Below are 21,808 nucleotides of genomic sequence, written 5' to 3'. Positions count from 1 at the left end.
GCTCCTGGCCTTGCCACGGGGCTTGGGACAGTGGCCACCTGCAGTCCCGAGGGATGGGTGTACCCTAGCAAGACTTAGAGAAAAACTCATTCAGTATTCTTGAGTCTTGATTTTCTAAATGAGTTCCCTCTTTAGGGTGAAGGAAGGTTTGAAAGCTTTTATTTGTATTTTGTTTGTTTATTTTTAATTGAATCATCATGAGATAAAAGTACAAGGCTGTTCGTGTTTTGGGTATTACCTCACAGTGTTCCAGCACCTGTTCTTCCGTCCTTCTGCAAAGTACCCCCAGCCTACCTCTGTGCTAGGCACTTGTTTCCTTTCTCTCCTTTTGAACGTTATGGTTTACATACAGGTACTGAATGGTTATTGTGTTGGTGCCTTTATCTCCTTTTAGCACACAGTTCTTATCTAGAGTGATTATTTCCAACTATCATTATCATAATGGTCCTTCTCTATCCCAGCTGCACTCTCCCCCAGCCCTGAGGCGGGCTTTCGACTATGGACCAGCCCTCTGGGCCCGTTTCTCCTCATCTTGGGTGTTAGTCTCATGCTGTTTTTTTTTGTTTGTTTGTTTGTTTTTTTATCCCACAAACGAGTGCAGTCATTCTAGGTCTGTCCCTCTCCTCTGACTCTTTCCACTCAGCATGATACTTTCCATGTCTGTCCATTTATAAGCAGATTTCATGACTCTTTTAGGGGAGAGGGGGTGTCACACCCAGTGATGCTCAGGGGCTACTGCTGGCTCTGCACTCGGGAATTAAACTGCTGACAGTGCGCTGGGGACCCTACCTGCCCTACTATTGCTTTGGCCCCTCATGACTATTTTTCCTGGTGGCTCCGTTGTATTCCACTGTGTAGATGTGCCATAGTTTCTTTATCCAGTTGTTTGTTCTCGGCACTCGGGTTGTTTCCAGATTTTGGCTATTGTGAATAGTTCTACAGTGAACATAGAAGTGCATATGGCATTTTTGCTGTGTATTTTTGCACCCCCAGAGTATATTCCCAGGAGTAGTATTGCTGGATCCATTGAGAAATGGAAGTTCAGTTTCTAGCTTTTTATTGATTTCCAGAATGGCTGGATTAGTCTGCATTCCCATCAGTGAGCGAGAGTCCCTTCGCCCCACAACATGCCAGGACTGGCTGTTCTTGTTCTCTTTGACGTGGGCCAGTCTCTGTGTTGTGAGATGATACTGCATTGTTTCGATTTACATCTCCCTGATGATTAGTGATGTAGAGCATTTTTTCATGTGCCTTTTGGCCATTTGTATTTCTTCTTTAAAAAAGTCTCTTCATTTCTTCTTCCCATTTTTTGATGGGGTTGGATGTTTTTTTTCTTGTTTTACCAGTACCTTATATATCTGTTGATATTAACCCCTTATCTGATGGGTATTGGGTAAATAATTTTTCTCATCTCTGGGCTTTCACTGTATCTTGGTCACTGTTTTGAGGTGCAGAAGCTTCTTAGCTTAAAGTAGTCCCACTCGTTTATCTTTGCTTCCACTTGCTTGGTCAGTGGTATTTCATCTTTGAGGATACCTTTAATTTCAGTGTCATGGAGGGTTCTGTCTGTTTTCCTCCATGTTTCTTAAGATATTGAGAGGTCTTTAATCCATTTCGGTCTGACTTTCGTGCCTTGCATTAGAGAGGTACAAAATTGTTCTTTTGCATGTAGCTGTTCAGTGTTCCCAGCACCACTTGTTGAAGAGGCTTTTCTTGCTCCACTTCACATTTCTTGCTCCTTTATTGAAGATGAAATGATCATATATTTGAGGGTCTGTCTGGATATTGAACTCTATTCCATTTGTCTGTGAATTTGTCTTTATTCCAATACCATGCTGTTTTCAGTACTACTGGTTTATGATACAGTTTGAAGTTGGGGGAGGTGATGCCTCCGATCTTTTTCTCAAGCATTCTCAAGGATTTTGAGGGGCTTATTCGATACGACTTTCAGGAGTTTTTTTTTTTATCTCTTTTTTAAAAAAATGTCAAAGAAAGAAGTGGTTATGCTTTTAGGGACCACACTGAATCTGTATAATGCTATGGGGAGTATCGCCATTTATGTTAATCCTCCCGATTCATGAGCAGGGGATGTGTCTCCATTTTCTTGTGTCCTCTTTTATTTCTTGAAGTAGTGTTTTGCAGTTTTTTTTATAGGTCCTTCACCTGTTTAGTTAAGCTGATTCCAAGGTATTTGATTTTCTGAGGCATTGTGAATGGGATTTTTAAATATCTTCTCTTATATTATTTGCATATAGGAAAGCCATGGGCATTTGGGTATCAAAATTGTAACCTGCCACTTTTCTATACAAATCTATTGTTTCTACGAGCTTTTTTGATAGAGTCCTTAGGAGTTTCTTAGTATCATGCCATCTGCAGATAGTGAGAACTTGACTTCTTCCTTTCCTGTCCTGATGCCCTTGCTATCTTTTTCTTACTTAACTGCTATGGCAAGTACTTCCAGTACTGTATATGGGAGAGTGGGCAAACTCGTCTTGCGCTTGATCTTAGAGGGAAAGCTTTTAGTTTTTCCCCATTGAGGATAATGTTTGCTGTGAGTTTGTGGTAGATGATTTTGACTATATTGAAGTAAGTTCCTTCAGCTCCTGTTTTGTTGAGAGTTTTTATCATGAATGGGTGCTGTATCTTGTCAAATGCTTTCTCTATGTCTACTGATATGATCAAAAAGTTTTTTATCTTTCCTTTTATTGAGATGGTATATATGTTGATTGATTTGCAAATGTTGAACCATCCTTGGCATCCCCAGGATGAATCCTACTTGGTCATGGTGTATGATTTTTTTAATGAGTCGTTGAATTTGGTTTGTTAGTATTTTGTTGAGGACCTTTGCATCTGTGTTCATCAGGAATATCGGCCTGTAATTCTCTTTCTTTGTGGTGTCTGTCTGCTTTTGTTACCAAGGTGATATGTGCCTCGTAGAAACAGTTTGAGAGTGTTTCTCTTTGTTCAGTTCCCTAAAAAGGCTTGGGAAGGAATGGCAGTAGGTCCTCTTTAAAGGTTTGGAAGATTCACAAGTGAATCCATCTGGGCCAGGGCTTTTGTTTTTGGGAAGAGTTTTGATTACCATTTCATTTCCTCAATTGTGATAGGTCTGTGCAGGTGGTACAGATCTTGGTTCAGCCGTGGGAGTTCATAGGAATCCAGCAATATATCTATTTCTTCAAGGTTCTCTTGTTTGGTGGCATAAGGATTCTCAAAGTAATCTGATGATCCTTTGAATTTCTGGGCTTCCTGTCCCACTTTTCATTTCTGATTCTGTTTATTAGGTTCTTTCTCTTCCATTGTGAGTCTTGCTGTTGGTTTATTGATCCTGTTTATTTTCTCAAAGAACCAGTTCTTGGTCCCATTGATCTTTTGGATTGTGCTTTGGGATTCCAGCTTGTTATTCTGGGAGCTCTTATTTGGAACTGATGGGAAGAGAGCATTGTGCAGCCATTTGGAAGCCCACTGCCCCCCCAGCGCCCAAGGCTGGCTGTGAGGACACTGTCTAGCACAGCACTCATAAGTCTTTGTTCATCACCTTAAAACAGAACACTTTTGGGTGTGACGCCAGGCCCCAGGGCACATGGTGTGCTCTCAGCTGTCATAGTTCAGGGCTTCCTCCTGCTGTCCCCTGAAGCCCCCTCTTTGCTTGCCATTAGGAGAAATCCGCAGAAGCCTTCCTGAATGCTTTCCTAGCCATTATTGGATTGGATGTCGGGGATTGAACTTGGGGATTGAACTTGGGTCAGCTGTATGCAAGGCAAGGGCCCTCCCCACTGTGCTATTGCTCTGGCCCCAGCCATAATTTGGTTTCCTACCAATACTGATGCAGGTGGGTACTTCTTTAATGAAGGATCTGAGGTGAGTGTTCAAATTTTTTGCAAAGGGTCTGAGACGAGCGTTTTAGTGTAAGTGTGAGGAAACTGAGACGTCAGGTGCTTGGTGTGAGCAGCTTCCAGAAGACCCCAGCCATTCTCCCCCTGCCGTCTTCTGAGTATGTCGTATACGACTGGGGTGGCTTAAGGGTGTTTTTGATTTCAGTCAAAATGATCGATTTAGAGACAGGTGTAGTGCAGCATGTAGCATGTTTACCTTGCATGCAGCTGACCCGGGTTTGATCCCACATATGGTCCCCTGAGCACTCCAGGAGTGGTCCCAAGTACAGAGCCAGAAGTAAGCCCTGGCACTCTGGGAGTGACCAAAAGTAGAAAGAAAGAAAAAGAAAGCAATCCATGTTTCCTTTTTCAACTTTGTTTCCTTCCTGTGGTGTCCTGGCCTAACTGAGCCCCCAGTCCCAGACCATGCACACACCCCTCCCCCTTCATTTATTGTGACTCACCTGTAGCATCCTTGAAATATCCCTGGGGCCCACCAAGGCCCATGCCACCCCCAGCTGAGAAATGCTGCTCCTTATTTTCTGAATCCCGTCTCCCTTGATTCTGAAACTTCTGTTGTGCTAGGTCACTTCTGAGTTTCTCAGCCATTCTTGACTGTTGTTCCCGTAACTGCCTGGGTGACTTTTAAAGTGCAGGTTCTTGGGCCCTCCCTCAAACCCACAGAGTCAGACTCTCAGGAAAGCACAAAGTTCTTCAGCCGATTTGTATGGCCACTAAAATTGGATTAGTTAACCCTAATTTGAAAGAAAGTAGCAGCTAAGTGTGCTATCCTGAGGGGCAGGAACATTGCCAACCCTGAGCCCTTGCCGGCGGGAGGGAGCTGGCTGTGGTTGGAAGCGTTCTGGAGCTCACCCTGATCTGTATCTCTGATGTCTCAACAGTATCGCGCTCTGATGGAAGAGCTAAATCGTAGCAAGAAGGACTTTGAAGCAATCATTCAAGCCAAGAACAAAGAATTGGAGCAGACCAAGGTATGGAAGGAAGATGAAGGTTTATAATGTGGTCGGTATCTGTAGCCCCGCAGTTTGGCAGTCCAGGAGCGCTGTGGCCAGGGAGAGACACTCTGCTCTGCCCAGTCTCGCAGGAAGTAATCTCTGCAGTTACTTGGGCCAGTGGCCAGGTAGAGGGGTTAAGGCAACTTACCTTGCACAGTCCCAGTCCAGGCCCTGCCACCACACGGTTCCCTGAGCCCGGAGCACCTCCTGGGCACTGTTGGGGGCGGGGGGGGGGGTGCGCAGATTTTGTCTGTACGGTTGTTTTTCTTTCTTCAAAGGAGAATGTTGGAAATAAGACACTCACATCCGCTAGTCTGCTCTTCTATTCCTTTGCTCTTTGTTCTTTATATATTAGTTGCCTGATAGATATTCTTGGAGTGTTTTGGTGGCACAGCTTAAGGGGTGGGGCAGTCTTGGTTTCTTTGAGGGGCCTACACCCCTTGGTGCTCGATGCTTACCGCTGGCAGAGTTCAGGGAAAGCACTGTTTGGGGTATACTGGGGATTCAACCTCATTTGGATGCTTGTAAGGCAAGAGTTTTGCCTGCTGTATTCCCTCTCTGGCCCCCAAAGAGTAGTATAGTCTTAGAGAATAGTTCATCCTATAATTCTTTCTTACAGCAAATCAGTGGAACTCCTAAATTAGGGATTAAACTCAGGTGCCTGCCAGGGCAGACCGGTAATAGAGAGTCACGTGGCCAAGTTATATGAGATGGTAGCTAATGGTGAAGACAGTGACTGATGGAAAACACCTGGGTCCCCCCCACTCCCCCCCCCCGATTCTGCCTTCTTCCCCCAGCCCATCCCTACACCTTCCCTGATCCCCCCTTCACTCCCTCCGCCACCCCTTCCCTGTCTCTGCACCTTCATCCCGCTCCTCCTCTCTCTCAGAGGCAGGTCTGCTCTGCTGCCGCCTGAAATCATATATAGCCCAGGGCTATCAGAGCTCCTGAATTTTCCACAGAATATGAAAATTCAAATATTTATGTAAGGTATTCCAATTTGAAACACTAGAAATTAGTTTATTGTTGTTGTTGTTATTATATATATTTTTAATTTTTTCTTTGCTTTTTTGGGTCACACCCGGCGATGCACAGGGGTTACTCCTGGCTCTGCACTCAGGAATCACCCCTGGCAGTGTTCAGGGGACCATACGGGATGCTGGGAATCGAACCCGGGTTGGCCGCATACAAGGCAAACGCCCTACCCACCAGCCCCGTCATTATATTTTTAATACCAGGATGGTTAGACAGACCAGAGTCCGTAGGCTGGATCCTGTCCCCAGGCCGCCCGTTAGCATCCTGTGACCGGAAGTCAGTGTACTGGTGTGACCGTGTCTCTCTGCTACCAGCCCTATGGCGCAGAGGACAGGAAAGAAGAAATCTCTTTCTGGTTCTAAACCGCTGTCTAAATCACAGAGAAACTTTTCCAGTCTTCAAGAAACACTGCATTTAAAAGTATTCAGCTGTTCATGATTTTTCAGAAAACTTGATTGTAGTGAAAATGGATCCAAGCTCCCTTCAGGCCCCTGAGAATCCTGGTGGGTTTTGTTTGGCTTTGGAAAGAAAATAAAAAGATAAAAAAATTCATCAGTTGGTCACATATAGTCAGAGTGGCCATTCCCCTCTCACGCTCAGGTTCCTGGTGCTTTTTGTTTGGTGTGCGAGGTGCTAACATACATGTCTGCTTCAGGAGAACACGTTTAAAAACTGCCCGTGAGGTGGTCCGACGTCTTGTAGGAAGTGTAGGGAGGGCACCCGCGGACCCTGCGGGGGTGGAAAAGAGCCTCAGGGAGCCGAGAGGCACTGCAGGTGCGGAGAAGCTCCCAGACCAGTTCAGCTTCCTTCTCGGAGGGCTGCTCGTCACATCTCCTACCTCGCTCAGAGAGCTCTGGAACTACACCAGCTACTTCCGGTTAATTCGGGGGATGGAGGCAGAAACTGCAGCGCAGATAGTGAAAAAAAGCAGAGAGCTGGGAGAAAGGAAGGCAGGGGCCTCCGAGAAAGCAGTTCTGAGCAACAGTGACCTGTAGGGAAAGTTTTATTCTTATGGGATGAATTGTATTTAGAATGAATTTTAAATTAAGACTTTTTCTGTATCCTGTCCCCTTGTTCTGTTTTGCATTCTTGTTCCTTCTTCCAAATGACAGGTCTGGGTTGTTATCTTTGCAGGAAGAGAAGAAGAAAGTGCAGGCACAGAAGGAAGAAGTTCTTAGCCACGTGCATGACGTGCTAGAGAATGAGCTCCAGTGTATTATTTGCTCAGAATACTTCATAGAGGTACTTAGGGGCAGTGGCTCCTGCTTCCTTGTTCTCCCAGCCCTGAATGGAACGTGGGCCATCAGTACAGGTCATGTCAGCTATAAGGAAACTTTCCGGATAGTTTTTTTCTCATGAATTTATTGTATCTATTTGATCTCAAAGTGACCTCTAGAGATGGTCAACTCTCATTTGTTTTTTATCCACTGTCCTTTTTTTTTTTTTTCACTTGTTCTTGAATATTTTTTGGTATATTTAAATTTTAAAACTGAAAATAAAGTCTTACTTCATCACTGGTGGGGAGAAAACAGCCTCATAGCTTTAGATTTTTTTTAAAGTAGCAGAATAAAACATCTCAGTGCAGCTATTTTTTTACTCAGAAGGGGGCATGGTGCTGAGTGGGCGTGTAGAGCAGCTTTTAAGCAGGGTGGAGAGTCGTCACCGCCATGTGGTTACTGTGGGGATTCAGCAAGGCAGCGGAACGTATTTCAGGGATGCAGAGACGCCTTACGAAGATGAAACATCTACTCTGTGAAAATTTTGCATTCTTTCATTTTTCAGAGCTGTTCCCATTTGGGACCAGTTCATCTGATAACTAAAGTGTAAAACTCAAGTTGTTAAATGACAGTGCATTTTAGGTGCCCTTAAAAAGGAAATTGTGTGTACATACTGCTTCCCTTTTTTCAGGTGGTCTTTATGGAGGGTCTACCAGAGTAAGACAAGAAAAGGGAGATCAGAGTGGGTGATACGTTAGCCAGCCTGGAGCATCTGCACAGATAGTTACGAGACAGTCTGGCTGTGTGGTTTGACAGCACACCACCTGCCTGACCTTTCCTACCAGCCACCTCTTAAAGGCAGTGTTGGGAAAAGGTTTCATTTTAATTAGACAGGTTGTAGTCCTATTTATTAGAGTTTATTTCACATAGTAAACAGAATGTCTTGGCTTTCTGGGCCCAAATTGACATTTGAAAAATACATAATTTTTATATTGTTCTCCATTTATGCCCTAAATTCAGGAAAGCAGACTTTTGAGCCCCAGAAAAAGTTAGATCTTAGGAGATGTAAACAAGAATAACAAAGAGAATGGTTTATATTCTTGACAGTAAAAAGGGTCTGGCAGAAATCTGACCTGCAAATCCAGGAGGATTTGCTTCCTCTCTTCTCATGGGATTCATACACTGTCCGTGAGCCCACTACTCTTTGTTGTTAAATTTTTTTAGATTACCATTTTACTGATATCTTTTACATTGACTTTTTGAGCAGAGATGATGCCTTTTACCTTTCAATCCATTGAATATTCAATATGTTCTCCCCCTTTATAACTTAAAATTGAACTTCTAATTTGCCAATAACTGGACATAAACTTATTTCCCTAAGAAAATTAGTGATGCATTTTGCTAAAGATTTGCATACAAATCCTACTTGTGTTTGGTGACCTTTTTTTTCCTAAGGAAGTTAATCCACATTGTCAGAAAAGAGTTGGTAGAACAGAACAGACAAATGAGCTTGCCTGGGGCCTGAGTCTATGAACTTCACTTTGAGAAATGAAAATGAATTGTCTGACCTGAAGCCTAAAATCTTTTATCCCCGGGAATAATTCTAATGTCCTTTGTAAGTCCCCCAGATTCCATGACAACAAGCTTTCCATCTGGCCTGGGGGTTCTGTCTGTGCGGGGATGCACAGCTCTGATGCCTGTTCACGCCTTCCCCACAGGCTGTCACCTTGAACTGTGCCCACAGTTTCTGCTCGTACTGCATCAGTGAGTGGATGAAGCGGAAGATAGAGTGCCCCATTTGTCGGAAGGACATCAAGTCCAAAACCCATTCCCTGGTTCTGGACAACTGCATTAATAAAATGGTAGAAAATCTGAGCGCAGAGGTGAAAGAACGACGCGTTGCTCTCACTAGGGAACGGAAAGGTAGGTGATGTGATCAGAGGCATCCTCTCAACAGAGACTTGATTCACAGCAGATTTTCTTTGGTTCGGGAAAAGAGATGAAGAGGAGGTGGAAGAAATGGGAGAAAGGAAAAGGACTTAATGGTAATGAATGTGTGAGGAAGGACTGGGGTAGAACTGATTTGTTGATTTGAGCTCAGGGGCTAAGAGGAGGGTAAAAACGTGTGTGCCTTAGTTATGGGGCTGATTGGAGCGCCAGAGAGTAGAGGGGTCAGGCACTTGCCCTGCATACACCACCCCAGTTCAATTCCTAGTACCTCACATAGTCCCTGAGCCGCATCAGGAGTGACCCAGAACACAGAGCAAAGTGTGAGCTTTAACCACAGCCAGGTGTGGCCCAGACCCATCCCAAAGAAATGGTTTGAAGCCACTGGGTCCAACAGTTTGCTGCTTTTGTACTGGCCGCTAGATGGTGCTGTTGTTCAAGACAGTTTAGTTGTTGACTGGGTGTTGCAAAATCCTTGGGTTGGGCATGTAATAAATTATAGCTCAAATGTGTACGTATCAAAGATCTGAACATGGAGAATGAAGAAAACACATACATAGGCTAAATAAGTACAGGTTAATTAACAAACTGGGCATAATGTTAAGCCAGACAGGGAAATTTAACTGTGTTTTCTTTAAGGATCCTGCTGTATTCCCCAACAAGTCTCCAGCAGGATACAGGCTGGGGAGGGCGGGGGGATTTCCCTGACCCACACTCCATCGTGAATAATCTGCTCGGTTAACCGGGTAGTTTCACTCCCAGGCCTGCTATTTTAAAGGCTGCACAAGACCTGAATATGCTTAGGGTGACAGGCTGTGTCCTGGGGAAATGTATGAGGCAGCTAATGGACAGTAAGGGCGGGCTTGGCGGGGTGAGGGTGCATAGAAGCAGGGACAGTAAGAGTCCGTTCTGGTCCAGTAGAGCAGTGCCTTCAGGAGCGCGCCGGAGCCTGAGTCTCTGACCGTCCTATCAGAGAAGAGGAGCTCAGTCCCCGAAGAGGCTGCTTATGCCTGGCCATTGGCCATTCCTGTCACCTGTGTTCACTCTGTAGGTCAGAGAAGCAAAGGCCTAAAGAGCGCCTGCCGGGGTTGGGCAACAGCTCAGGGATTTGGGTGCTTGAGGCCCTGGCTTCCGTTCCCAGCAGCACCACCAACAAAACAGAGCCATGGGGCTTCAGATGGGGCCTCCTGGTCCCTGCATCTCTGTCCTTCCGAGGAGCAATTGTCACTGTTGTGGATTTGTAGGCAGCTGCGGTGTGAAACTGGCCATGACTTGTGTGCAGAGGCGAGGCGGCAAGTACGCTGCAGTGTCAGGAGTGAGGTTGCTGAGCACATTGTTTTGACCCAGAAAGACATTCTGATCTTTACCCTCTGACCTCTGCCTTTGCTCTCCAACCTTTTGGATGGTGGTGGTCTTTGAAAGCAAAATACTTTCCACTTTGTTGACAGTTATGAACTTCTCGGCTTCATGCCCAATTCTGAGCCCTTCAAAAGATGTTTTAGGGACTGGAGTGATAGCACAGCGGGTAGGGCGTTTGCCTTGCACACCGCCGACCCAGGTTCGATTCCCAGCATCGCAGTCAACACCGCTAGGAGTAATTCCTGAGTGCAGAGCCAGGAGTAACCCCTGTGTATCACTGGGTGTGACCCAAAAAGCAAAAATATATGTATATGTTTTAGCTACCCAGAGCCACTTGATTCTGGCAAAATCCCATTGCTGTTCCTTCCCATAACCTGTCATTCCGTCTTCGTTTCTGTATACCTTCTCCACACACAAGGATAGAGGTGAACTGAGGACATGGGTGGAGATGGAGGGGCAGGCATGGGGGCACCTTTCCTCTTGCATCATGATGCTTTCTACCCATCCACTGTGACACGGAACCGAGTTAGTGCTGGCTGAAGAAAGTTTTGGGGTCCCCAAGCCCACAGCTTCTATATCTCGCAGACCGTCGCACGCTCAAACTTCCGTGTCCTCTCCTCTGCACCTTGGATTAGTGGAACTTGTCACCTCATCTACTTGCCTTTCACAGACTGGGAGCATTGAGACCCGTCCCTGATTATCCCTCTCTCCCAGTGTGTAAATGATCCCAGCCCCCCACCGCCCCCATGTCTCTCCAAAGGCGAATGTGGTGCCTCTTCTTTGGTAACCCGAGGAGCCTGCACCGAGGATTGTCAGCCGCCCTCTTGCGTTCATTGGCTGAGAGCCTGGCACCAGGCTCAGTTTCTGCACTTATCACAGTGACTGCAGCTTTGAGGTTGTCTCTGGAGAGAGACAGCAGGTTTTGAAGCCTGATTTAGAGAAACATGTGCCCGAGCCATCAGCAGCTTCACTGGGTTGCAGCGTGGGGTTTAGAGAAAAATTCTCCCCTCAGACTGACCTTCCTGCCAGTTGAAAGCAGTTTAATCCCCAGTGCATGGAAATTTTAAAAAGGGCCAAATTTAGAATCTGGGAACTTGGATTGGCAAGCTTACAGCTGTTGGCATTTTCCTCCAGAGCTGGGATTGCTCTTATCACAGGCTCGAGGAGACCTGTCTGTCCGTGGTGGCATCCTGAGACCCGGGTTTCGCCAGGAGCAGCCTGTCCGCTGCTCTATCCCCACAGGAGGAGTCCGTCTTCGTGACTGATGAGCGCCGATCCCTTGTAAGCTCTGTGAGACCTGATTATAGAGGAGAAGAGGAGGGGGGAGGTGGTCTGCTGCCAGACCTGCTCAGAGGGGCTGCAGAGCCTGGCAGATAACACACTCCGGGCCGGTGGCTGTCACATGAGTGATGGTGTCTTTCCAGAATATTGGCAGGAGATACTTTATTTTTATTTTTTTCTGTAGGGGAGGCATTTTGATGTCTGGAGCTGGTGAGGGGCTGAGTGGGGTCTCTGTCAGTCATGCTCCATCTTCCCTGCTGATGGCTGTTCTCATTAGGTGTTTGTTGGTTGTTTGTGTTACTCTTTGTCTCACTCTTTGCTTTCTCTGGTAGTTTCTTTTGATTGTGTTCAGAAAAAAAGCACAAATTTTTTGGAAATAACAGAGCCTGTTGGTCCTTTAAATGGTGTTTTTTTAGTTCAGTTTATCTAACCACGTCCAATCCTCAGCAGCGCCAGGATGTGATCACAAAGGCTGACATTCTCTACCTGTGGGAATGTGCCCTCAGGTGTGCCACAGTGGAGAGGAAGAGTGATGAAGTACTGCATTTTTGACATTCTTGGGTCCAAAGACCCTGGTCTCCAGGAGTTGGGGTTCCAGCAGATCTAGGAAGACTGGCCGGGTCAGAGCACCTGGTTTGGGGTGTTTCTGGTTTCTGCAGGCAAAGGGGCGTGATTCAGATGTAGCACAGGAAATGTGGGTGGTCTCTGAAGAGTGCCTGCCTGCCCGCCCCTTGGAAGACTCCCTGGTCCTGCCTGCCTCCCTTGCTGAAAGGAGTCTGCGAAGGAAGAAGATGCAGGTACCTGGCAAATGAGCCTCAGCCAGAGAGAGTCCGTGGGATTAGCCAATACTTCTCAGCGCCTGGGTTCATCCCTCTGCAGCAGGGAGAGGCCACAGGTATAAAGTCCACGTCCCTGCTGGGCTGTATAGGACAGTCTGTCTCAGCAAGGTTGGTGTGTGGTGAGGCTGTGCACTTCATTCAATTCCATGTAACACTGGATTCTTCCTGTGTTTTGTAATCGGATCTGTCCCAGGGTTCTCTGGGATGGGAAAGACAGCATCTCCCACCCATCATCAAGAGCTGCCACCTTTCCACAGGCACCCAGAAAGACTTGGACAGTTTGGGGAGTGAACGTCCTAGAATGTGAGTAATGATTGTTACAGGGCACCCCAAACACAAAGACGCCTAGGTCTGAGGGAACCATGTGTGTGGGGTGAAGAGATTCAGACTGGCCTGGAAGTCAGAGCTCTGGGGAAGCCCCCCTCCCGCCACATCCTGTGATGCTTGCAGGCATGAAGCACTCCAGACCTTTCTCCCGCCTCCTCCCCCCATCCTATTTTTTGATTCTCTTAAAGAGTAGGACCCCCTCCCCACTAACATATAACTTTACAATTCCAGGAACTTCGTATTGTAGATCATTTTATAAATACAGAGTAGGTTTTTCTTTTTGCTTTTTGGGTCACACCTGGCAATGCACAGGGGTCACTCCTGGCTCTGCACTCAGGAATTACCCCTAGTGGTGCTCAGGGGACCATATGGGATGCTGGGAATTGAACCCTAGTCAGCCGCGTGCAAGGCAAATGCCCTACCCGCTGTGCTATTGCTCCAGCCCCCCATACAGAGTAGGGTTGTTAAGCAAAGAGTTTGCCCTTGAAAGTATCTTGTTTCCTGCCCTTAACTGAACACAGCATTTTTGATGCAAAGCCCAAATAAGTTTTCCCTTCTAGATTTCCTGGAACTAATCATGGAAAGTGACTTAGGGTCACTGCTGCTGCGTGACAGTGCATCCGCCCTAAGGTGTCTGCCTGCTGCTGTGGGCATGAGCAGCACCCGAGGGGGCAGTGCCCATGAGCCGCTGCCTCTGGCACTAGGACATGTGCACACCACTGGGTCGAGTGTCGCTGGGTCTGGCCCCGGGGCCCCTGGGTGCTGCTTGGGAGATGGCCCCTCTGCTGTCCCTGACCAGGGCTGCTCAGCCGCTTGCTGCTTTCTTGCCCTCGGGAATTCACACCTCGGGTCCCCTTGAGCCTGAGAGCGTTTCACCCGCTTGCGCGCTTGCTGCCGGACCCTCCTCTCGCCCAGGCCCCTGCGGAGGGTCCCGGGGGCCGCGGGCGCGCCGTGGAAGGCCGTGAGATCGGAACAGTCAGGAGCTGGGGGTGGACTGGGCTTGGGCCACACGCGCGGTGCTTGGGCACCTTGCGGGATGCGGGTCGGGCCCGGGTCCTCCCGGCGGGCCGGCGCTCCGGCCCAGATGACTGACCAGAAGAGGCAAGGAAGAGCCCTTGTGGGACACTCTGGTGTGAACGCGACCTGGGGCCAGACCCGGGAAGGACCGCGAGGCGCGGGCGCGTCGACCGAAGGCCACCCGGTTCCGGGGGGAAACCTGCGCCAAGGGGGTCGTTCTGTCCCTCCCTGTGGTGGTCATCGCCGTAAACGTGTGGGAACAGTCAGCTGCTGAGGAGTCAGGCAGGGCAGGTACAGTGGGGCTGTGCCGCGGCTTCAGGAAACTGGCTGAGATGGGCGGGAACGGCGCCGGGAGCGGGCTGTGATTGGGGGAGGCAGCACCGGGGGCGGGCTGTGATTGGGGGAGGCAGCACCGGGGGCGGGCTGTGATTGGGGGAGGCAGCACCGGGGGCGGGCTGTGATTGGGGGAGGCAGCACCGGGGGCGGGCTGTGATTGGCGGGAGACAGGAGGAGGTTTTTATTTTAAGCTTTGATAAGAATTGGAAAATTTCTCCCTATTGTCAAGAGTCCTAAATACAGTGGGATGTGAATGAATGAGTAAAACATGGGTTGGATATGTTCGATTGTTGATAGGAAAGATTCTGTAGAGAAGTGGCTGAAGAGCCAAGATAGCTCTTGGCTCTTGGTGGAATTGAACAGTGGAGAAGAGGAAATGCAGAGCGTATTGGAAGGGAATCCTTTTCTTCCTTTTGTCTCTCTAGCAGTGCTCAGGGGCCGGGAGGGCACCACTTGCAGTGATACTTGGCCTGTGTTCTTCAGGCCCAGAAGTTCTGGGGGTCCCCAGGCCCCCCCGCTCACCCAGTGGTGCTCAGAGGACGTACATTGCTGGAAATCAAACCTGAGCTCTAAGTAAGGAGACAGCCTTTGCTTCACTAAAAGAGGAATATATTGGTAAGGGAAGGCAGGTGCTGCTTAAGGAAAGTCAAGAAAATTTTTGGCGTTTCACATTTTCACATGTCAATCTCAAAAATTAGGTCTGATTCCTGCTTTCATGCTACTAAGGAAAAATAAAGCGAAGGATTCAGGGCCTGGGAGAATGTCTTAGAGAGCTGGAGTGTGGCAGCCCCCACTTCAGTTCAGACCCCAGAACTGCATGGTCCTCTGAGCACTGCCAGGGGTGGCCCCTAATTCCCTCCCATCCCCCACCCTCCTGCCTGCCCCCCCCCCCTAAAAAAAAGAGGTTGAACAGTGATGGGAAGGGCATTGTCGATCCTGGGTATGGAAACTGAGAGACCCTCTCCAAGATGTATTTGAGGAAGCTCTGAAAGTCAGCAACCAGGCTACCAAGTGGGCTAGTGCCATTGGCAAAGAAGGAAGGGAAAGCTGGTCATGCAGCTCGGGGTGAGAAGCCAGCACGGCTGCAGTGGGCAGGAGGTTGGGCTCCTTGTGGAGGGTGTAAGAGGCCTTTGGAATGGCTTTCACTTAGGCTCTGGAAAAGGGGGTATTAGCAGGAAGCCATGGACTCCAGCTCCTTTCAGTGCATAGATACTCTGCATGGGGAAGAAATTGAGGGTTGTTGGAGGAAGGCTGGCGAGGTACTTGCAGCCTCTTCCTTTATTTCTCTTCTTTCTCTCAAAAGCAGAGAGACCATCGTGAAGTCCGGGTTCCAGGGACATTTGGAAGATTGCCAAGCAGTGGGGACTTGGAATGGTCTGGAAGATTCTCTGTAGATGGGTCTTGGGCCAGTCTGGGACAGAGCATGAAACTGCCACACGGGACAGACCGAGGGGCATGGATCCCTCTTACACACGGCCAACCTGCTGCCCACTTTGTGGCACTCCTGGACCCACCATACCCACTCCTGGGCTCAACGAGAGTCTCCGCACGTGGAACAGGCTGTGGTTCTGTTGCGCTTTTCAGATTTACTGTTCTGTTATTGTTTGGGTACCTCAAAAGCACCTCTGTTGACTTTGGTTTTAGACTGACTGGTTGTACCCTGATGGCTGCCCTGAAGTGAAGGGGGCTTCTGTCTGAGAGAATGAAAACAAGATGTCATTTCTTGGAAATAAAATGTGAAAGCCTATTGGTTGCTCAGCTTATTTTGTATTTGTGTATTTGTGGCTTTGGTGTATTTGTCTTTACCTTCCAGCTCCCAGTCTCATAGATTAAAACACCAGCAGCTCATAAATTGCAACCTAGAAAATGTATCAGAGGGTGGAGTCAGCTGCTGTCAGCCCACGGAGCCTCAAGGCTCAGGCCAGAGGCCACAGCAGGGTGGGCTCTCTGTGGTTCCAACTATTGTCTTTTCCTTTTCTTTCCAGGGGTATAGCTGCAGCAAAGCTGTTATTAGGGTAAGGAAAACCTCAGGATAAGGCTAACCCTCCTTTCAGCTAGGGTTCGAAAGTTGTTTCTGAGTCTGTTTTACTTAAATGCCAGAAAAGAAAAGCTGGGCCCGAGTGAGCACAATGGGTAGGGCATTTGCCTTGCACATGGCCAACCCGGGTTCGATTCCCAGCATCCCATATGGTCCCCTGAGCACCGCTAGGAGTGATTCCTGAGTGCAGAGCCAGGAGTAACCCCTGAGCATTGCTAGGTGTGGCACAAAAAGGTGGGGTGGGGAAGCCATGGTATTATAAGGACTTTGTATGCTGCTTTTAAAAATCAAAGGTCATTTTTCTCTGGTACTATAGTTGGATCCATGTTCACTGCTTTCTTTTCAACCATGTGTCACAAGACTTGAGAAAAGAAATGACTTTAAAATCAAGAGGAGACAGATACTGAAAAATCTCTACTTACATCCATATTTTTAAAAATAAAATCTATATAATAGCAATCTAAAAAATAAATAAATAAATAAATAAATAAAAATCAAAGGTCATTTTTCTTGCCTTCCCTTTATAAAAAGTGCCAGTTTGGTATTTGAGAGATACCAGCCTAGGAAAATCTGTGGTGTCTCTGTAATGAGAATGAGGTGGGAGAGTGTTTATTTGGAAGTAGGGTTTTCTCCATAATATATTGGGGGTTTTGTTTATTGTTTGGTTTGTTTTGGGGGGCACACTCAGCAGTGCTTGGGGCTTTCTCCTTTCTCTGCACTCAGGGATCACTCCTGGCAGTGCTCGGAGGGCCCTGTGGGGTGCCGGGATTGAATCCTGCCCGCAGTGCCAGCCTCCTGCCCCGGGAAAGATTACTGTCAATATAACGGTCTCTTATTTTTCCCACGTATGTAATAAGGTGTAATTTTTTTGGTAAGTTTACATCTGTTAAAACACAAAACATTGGGCTCTCAATTTGACAAAATCCTGCCCAGTTTTTGGCTAAATGACCTGGAGCGGGGACAGCGCAGAGGCAGAGCACATGTCCTGTGCTCGTGGGCCCCAGCATTGCCGGCTGTAGCCCTTGGTGGCCCCCAAGCAGTGCCAGAATCACTCTGGTGCCAAATGACATGACCTGCTACAGCCCTAGCATGGATCCATCTTACGTGGTTGCCCGAGAACTGCTGGGATGGCCCCCAGCCCCCTGAGGAGCCCCCCACCAAAAAATAAAACGCCTGCCTTGCAGATGTGAGGCCACGAGTTCCATCCCTCCTGCTGTCCACGTGTGCCCAGCGTGGTCCCTACCACCTGCCACCTGGATCCCAGCCTCTGAGTGTCTCCGGAGTAGTGGGTGCAAGCCCTGCAAACAGACGCCTCCCTGGCGAGTGCCCCAGCCACCACTGAACGTGTGAGCCCTGGGGTATGGCAGCTGCCGCTGAAAGGGAAGAGGAGGGAAAATACAAACAGACCTGACTCCCAGGAGCTTTGGGGTGGGGTACCCACAGTGACAGCCCTGCTCCCCAGGGCTGGGGAGAGACCTCCACGGGCACAGGTTTGATCCCTGCTAGGTCCTCTGAGCAACGAGCCCCAGAATACTGCTGGGTGTGGCCCCAATATTTTAAATAGTTGATCTGTGCCCAGCCATTGCAAGAAGGAGACAGCCACGTGCATTTTGATAGGATATGGACTTGAGCAAACGAGCTGCTTCAGTGAAGTTTCATTACTGCTAATCCTTGAAAGTTGTATTGGGGGCCAGAGAAGGTAGCACGTACCCTGCACCCAGGCCAGCTTCAGTTCCCAGTAGGACACAGTCTCCAGAGCATCCCCGGTGCAGACGCAGTGTGCCACGCTCAGAACACCCAGCAAGCTGTGTAGTTTGTGTCATTCACTGTTTCTTACAGCATGAATGACTCTAACAGCTACCAAGAATCCTGCCTGCCTTTGCTCTGGTGTGGTGGCTTCAATGGACACCCAGAAGTTGGGTGACACCCGCCTCAGGCCAGATAGTCACTATGTTGGGGCCCACTGGACCCCACTCTTTTGTGGGTTGCATCCAGCTGTGCTCGGGGCTTGCTTCTGGGTCTGCATTCAGGGTCAGCCACATGCAAGGACAGCACCCTGCCTGCAGTGCTCTCTTGAGTGCCTGTACCCCACTTTTAATGCCACCAGCCAAGAGCATCTTTGTATATACCTCACAGGCTCCGGACATGCAGACATAGAGCTAACAGACCCGGTTCTTGCTGGGTCCCTGCACAGGACTTTTGGGTGATTTTCAGCCTCTCCCTGACCCCCCCACCCCCTACCCCCCCCCCCCACCTCCTCAGCTTTGCTATACAGGCTAAGAAAGTGAGCTCTTAATTACAGGCTTTCAAAAGGGGGAAATAAAATTTAAATGTCACACTGAGTTGGTTTTAATCCCTGCTTTGTTTATTTGGTCTGGTTTGGGGGCTACATGCTGCAGTGCTCAGGGCTTACTACTGGCTCTGCTCTCAGGAATCAGTCCTGTTGGGCTCGAAGACCATCTGGGCTGTGGGGACCTCAGCCACATGCAAGGCAAGTACCTACCCTGCCTCCCTGCTCATGTGTAACTCCATGGCCTTGAGCCCGTCTTTCTGAGCCCAGGTGTCTATTTCTGAAACACTCCATTGCGCTCTGTGAGGCCTATATAATCGCACCAGTCGTTGTTGGCTCTGCTCACAAAACCTGAATGTTGTTCTTTCTCTCTGGAATAATCTACTTTTAAAAGATACAAATGAGCCCCAAATTAACCCAAACTCCTGCATTATTTCTCTGGGCTACAGCTTGTTCTTTCCCTTGAGGGAGATCTGATATCAGACATTATCCACATTTTGTTTGCCTGGAAAAAATACGTGATAACTTTTCTGCCTTGCAGCTCCAAAGCGCAGTGTAGCTGAGCCCCGCTGCTCTGTGCGCGGCTCTGATTAAAGGCGTGTTCTCTGCACCAGGCCCTGGTTGTTTCTGAGCCTGGCCATATTAAGCAGGCGAACGCAGCCAGCTGGTTGTGTGAAGCAGGTGGCAGAGAAAGGCAGGGGGCCCATCTCCATTCAATTACGCCAGCCCAGAAAGGGCTCACTGCCTCTCGCTGGCCCAGGCGGGCTTTGCCCTTTGTTGTACGGATGGTAGAAGCTCACCAGCAGCTTGACTGGAGGCTGTGTTTGCATCGAAAGACCGAAGTCCCCTCATTGTCACCATTGCTTTTTTCTCCTATCTGAACGAACAGGATGGGCATGGGTGTCTGGGCTGGACTCCCCAGTTGCCCGCTTGCTTTTATTTTTTTATTTAACGTAGGAGTACTGCTCTTTATTCAGCCACTGATTAAGCTGATTGAAGCAGACATGAACTCCGCATTACTTTTTTAAAATTTTTCAAAAAGTTGTTCACAATAATTGTTTACACCGATCCCACCACCATTGCACCTTCCCCCCACCATTACTTTGAATCTCCCCCCCAAAAAACCCCAGGCTGCCCTTAGGCAGATGCTAAATAATTTATTTTGTATTGTTTGCCATGAATAGTATGAGGTCACATGGCCACAAAAGTGACCGTGTGCTCTTGGAATTCTAAAATTTTTTAATACTTGGGGTTGAGAGGCATCTCTGCTGCTTCCAGCTCTCTTGTGAGATTCATTTGTGAGTCTCTGGATCGTGCCCAGAGGCAGGTCTTAGGCGTGTCAGCCAGGAAACTGGAAGGGCAGGAAGATGGTGGGAGGTTTTCCATCCCCAACTCCATGAAGCCTGGAGTTTTCCATCACTAGTCCCACGTGCGTGGGTTTCACCGAAGATCATGCATGAGGGGCTTGGAATGAGCCTGTGGTGGTCAGCTGTGAGCTTGGCAGTGATTGGGTTCTGGAGGTTTGTGGCTGCTGAGGTTGAAATTTGTGGCAGGCGGAGGGGCACACGTGCCCCCCTCCAGGGTGCCCTGGTGAAATCAGCCTGGCATGGGTTGGAGAGCCATCTCTGCGGTGTGCTGCTCTCCTCCAGATTCATTTGTGAGTCTCTGAATCATGGCCGTTAATGTGCTGAAATTGCCTGCTTTTTATCTCTTTCGAGATTTATTTAGGGGTCTCTGAAGGAAGGCCAATAAATGCTGAGCTGGAGGTGGTTGGTGGGCGTGGCTCCCACATACCTAACTTTTGGTCGTCTAATTTCTCGGGAAACTTGGTCCCAAGTTGTTGGGGCCCAGCCAGAGGCACAGCAGCAATTTTGGGGTATCAAGAAGCCTGAGGCACCATCAGGCTGCTGATGCTCTCACCCTGTGGGTACGGGTTGACCTGCTGGCAGCGCCTCCCCTCCAAGCCTGCCTGCTTTTTGTAGCTTGTCTCTGGATAGCATACCCCCCTCTAGAAATAGGGGCGCCCCTGTGTATGTTTAACTCACAACTCACTCCCCCTAGGCCTCACATGAGTTTGCAGAGCAGAGAAGGATTGTCTCTCCCTTGCTGGTGGTCATGAGCTGAGGTTTGGAGGGTCCTGGGCTGGCCAGCCTGGTCAGAGCAGAATCCTGCATTGGTTCCAGGGAGCCATTCAGAGAAGCGAAACTTTACCTGGTCTACTGTCTAAGCTTTTACCCCTAAGTAGAGGCTGAACCAGTAGGATTAGGAGATTTGGGAAAGAAGATGAGAACTTTTATTGATAAAAAAACAAAAAAAAACCCACACCTGTGAGCTGTGTTGTTCAACTTATTCTTCTATTTGTATGGTTACTGGCACACTCTTGTTGGTTTCCAGTGGTGCCCTGCACTCAAGGGTCACTTCCGAAAGTACTCAGGGGACCATATGAGATGCTGGGGATTGAGCTTTTGTGACAAGGCAAACACCTGCCCACTGTCTTTCTCTCTTACCATGAGTCTTCCATTTAGAAGTACTTGTGAAGTGAACTTGTGGTTTAGCAGTACTGCGCCCCGTGTTAGCATACTGGGTGTTTTCACTTCCCAGATAGACCCTCTGCACTAGGGGACCATGCCCAGATAGAAACCTGGCCTTGTATGTGGCCTGAGTTTTCAAGGTCTTTTTAGTCTGTGGCCCCTTTCACTTCCACTCAGGGGGTAAGGACCAGCTCCCTGGAGATCACACTTTCCTCAGTGTTGCAGGTTTCTGACCTGACAGTACAAGGAAAACCAAATGCTCAAAAAGCCTTAGAAGCATTATTTATTTCACCGGGAGCCAAGATGAGCTCATGCCCTTTCAGTCTGGGCCCAACCTAATGCATGAGCTCAGTTTTATAGAACATCTAATGGGGGGATGGGGTATTTGCATGTCCCAAGGAGGGGAGAGAGGAGAAGCAGAAATTCCTAAGCATGTTTCTAGCCTAGCAGGATCAGACAGTTGCTAAGACATTTAGGCCCTTTCTGTAGTCATGACAGAAAACAAGGCCGTCATTATGGCCATCACTATGTAGCTGTGTTTTCTAGAAGACTTATCTTTCTGACTGCTCTGGTCTTCATGAGGGAACCAGAAAACAGAATTTGCTCCCTCAGAGTTGGGGGAGCAGGGGGCTAGATTGTTCCTCAGGGGAACAGGGGCCTAGTTCCTTCATATGCATGAGGAAAGGGTGCCTAGTTCCCT

General features: G+C 48.4%; 1 protein-coding gene across 2 annotated transcripts in view; it reads left to right on the top strand.

The window, feature by feature from the left end:
* Nucleotides 1–15,996, top strand: part of RNF8 (ring finger protein 8) — a 33,668-nt gene extending 17,672 nt beyond the window's left edge. The window contains exons 5-8 of one of the 2 annotated variants that reach the window (XM_055139021.1): nucleotides 4,778–4,867; nucleotides 7,061–7,168; nucleotides 8,862–9,066; nucleotides 15,556–15,996. In XM_055139021.1, the coding sequence (XP_054994996.1) occupies nucleotides 4,778–4,867; nucleotides 7,061–7,168; nucleotides 8,862–9,066; nucleotides 15,556–15,569 (417 nt within the window). In that variant the 3' untranslated portion in view covers nucleotides 15,570–15,996. Of the gene's footprint in view, nucleotides 1–4,777; nucleotides 4,868–7,060; nucleotides 7,169–8,861; nucleotides 9,067–15,552 lie in introns of both variants that reach the window. The other variant, XM_055139020.1, reaches the window with a different exon arrangement.
* Nucleotides 15,997–21,808: the final 5,812 nt, after the last annotated feature.

This window comes from Sorex araneus, chromosome 5 (assembly GCF_027595985.1).
Source record: "Sorex araneus isolate mSorAra2 chromosome 5, mSorAra2.pri, whole genome shotgun sequence".
Taxonomy (NCBI): domain Eukaryota; kingdom Metazoa; phylum Chordata; class Mammalia; order Eulipotyphla; family Soricidae; genus Sorex; species Sorex araneus.
The sequence above is the reverse complement of the archived record's forward strand: the minus strand, read 5'-3'. Positions and strand labels throughout refer to the sequence as shown.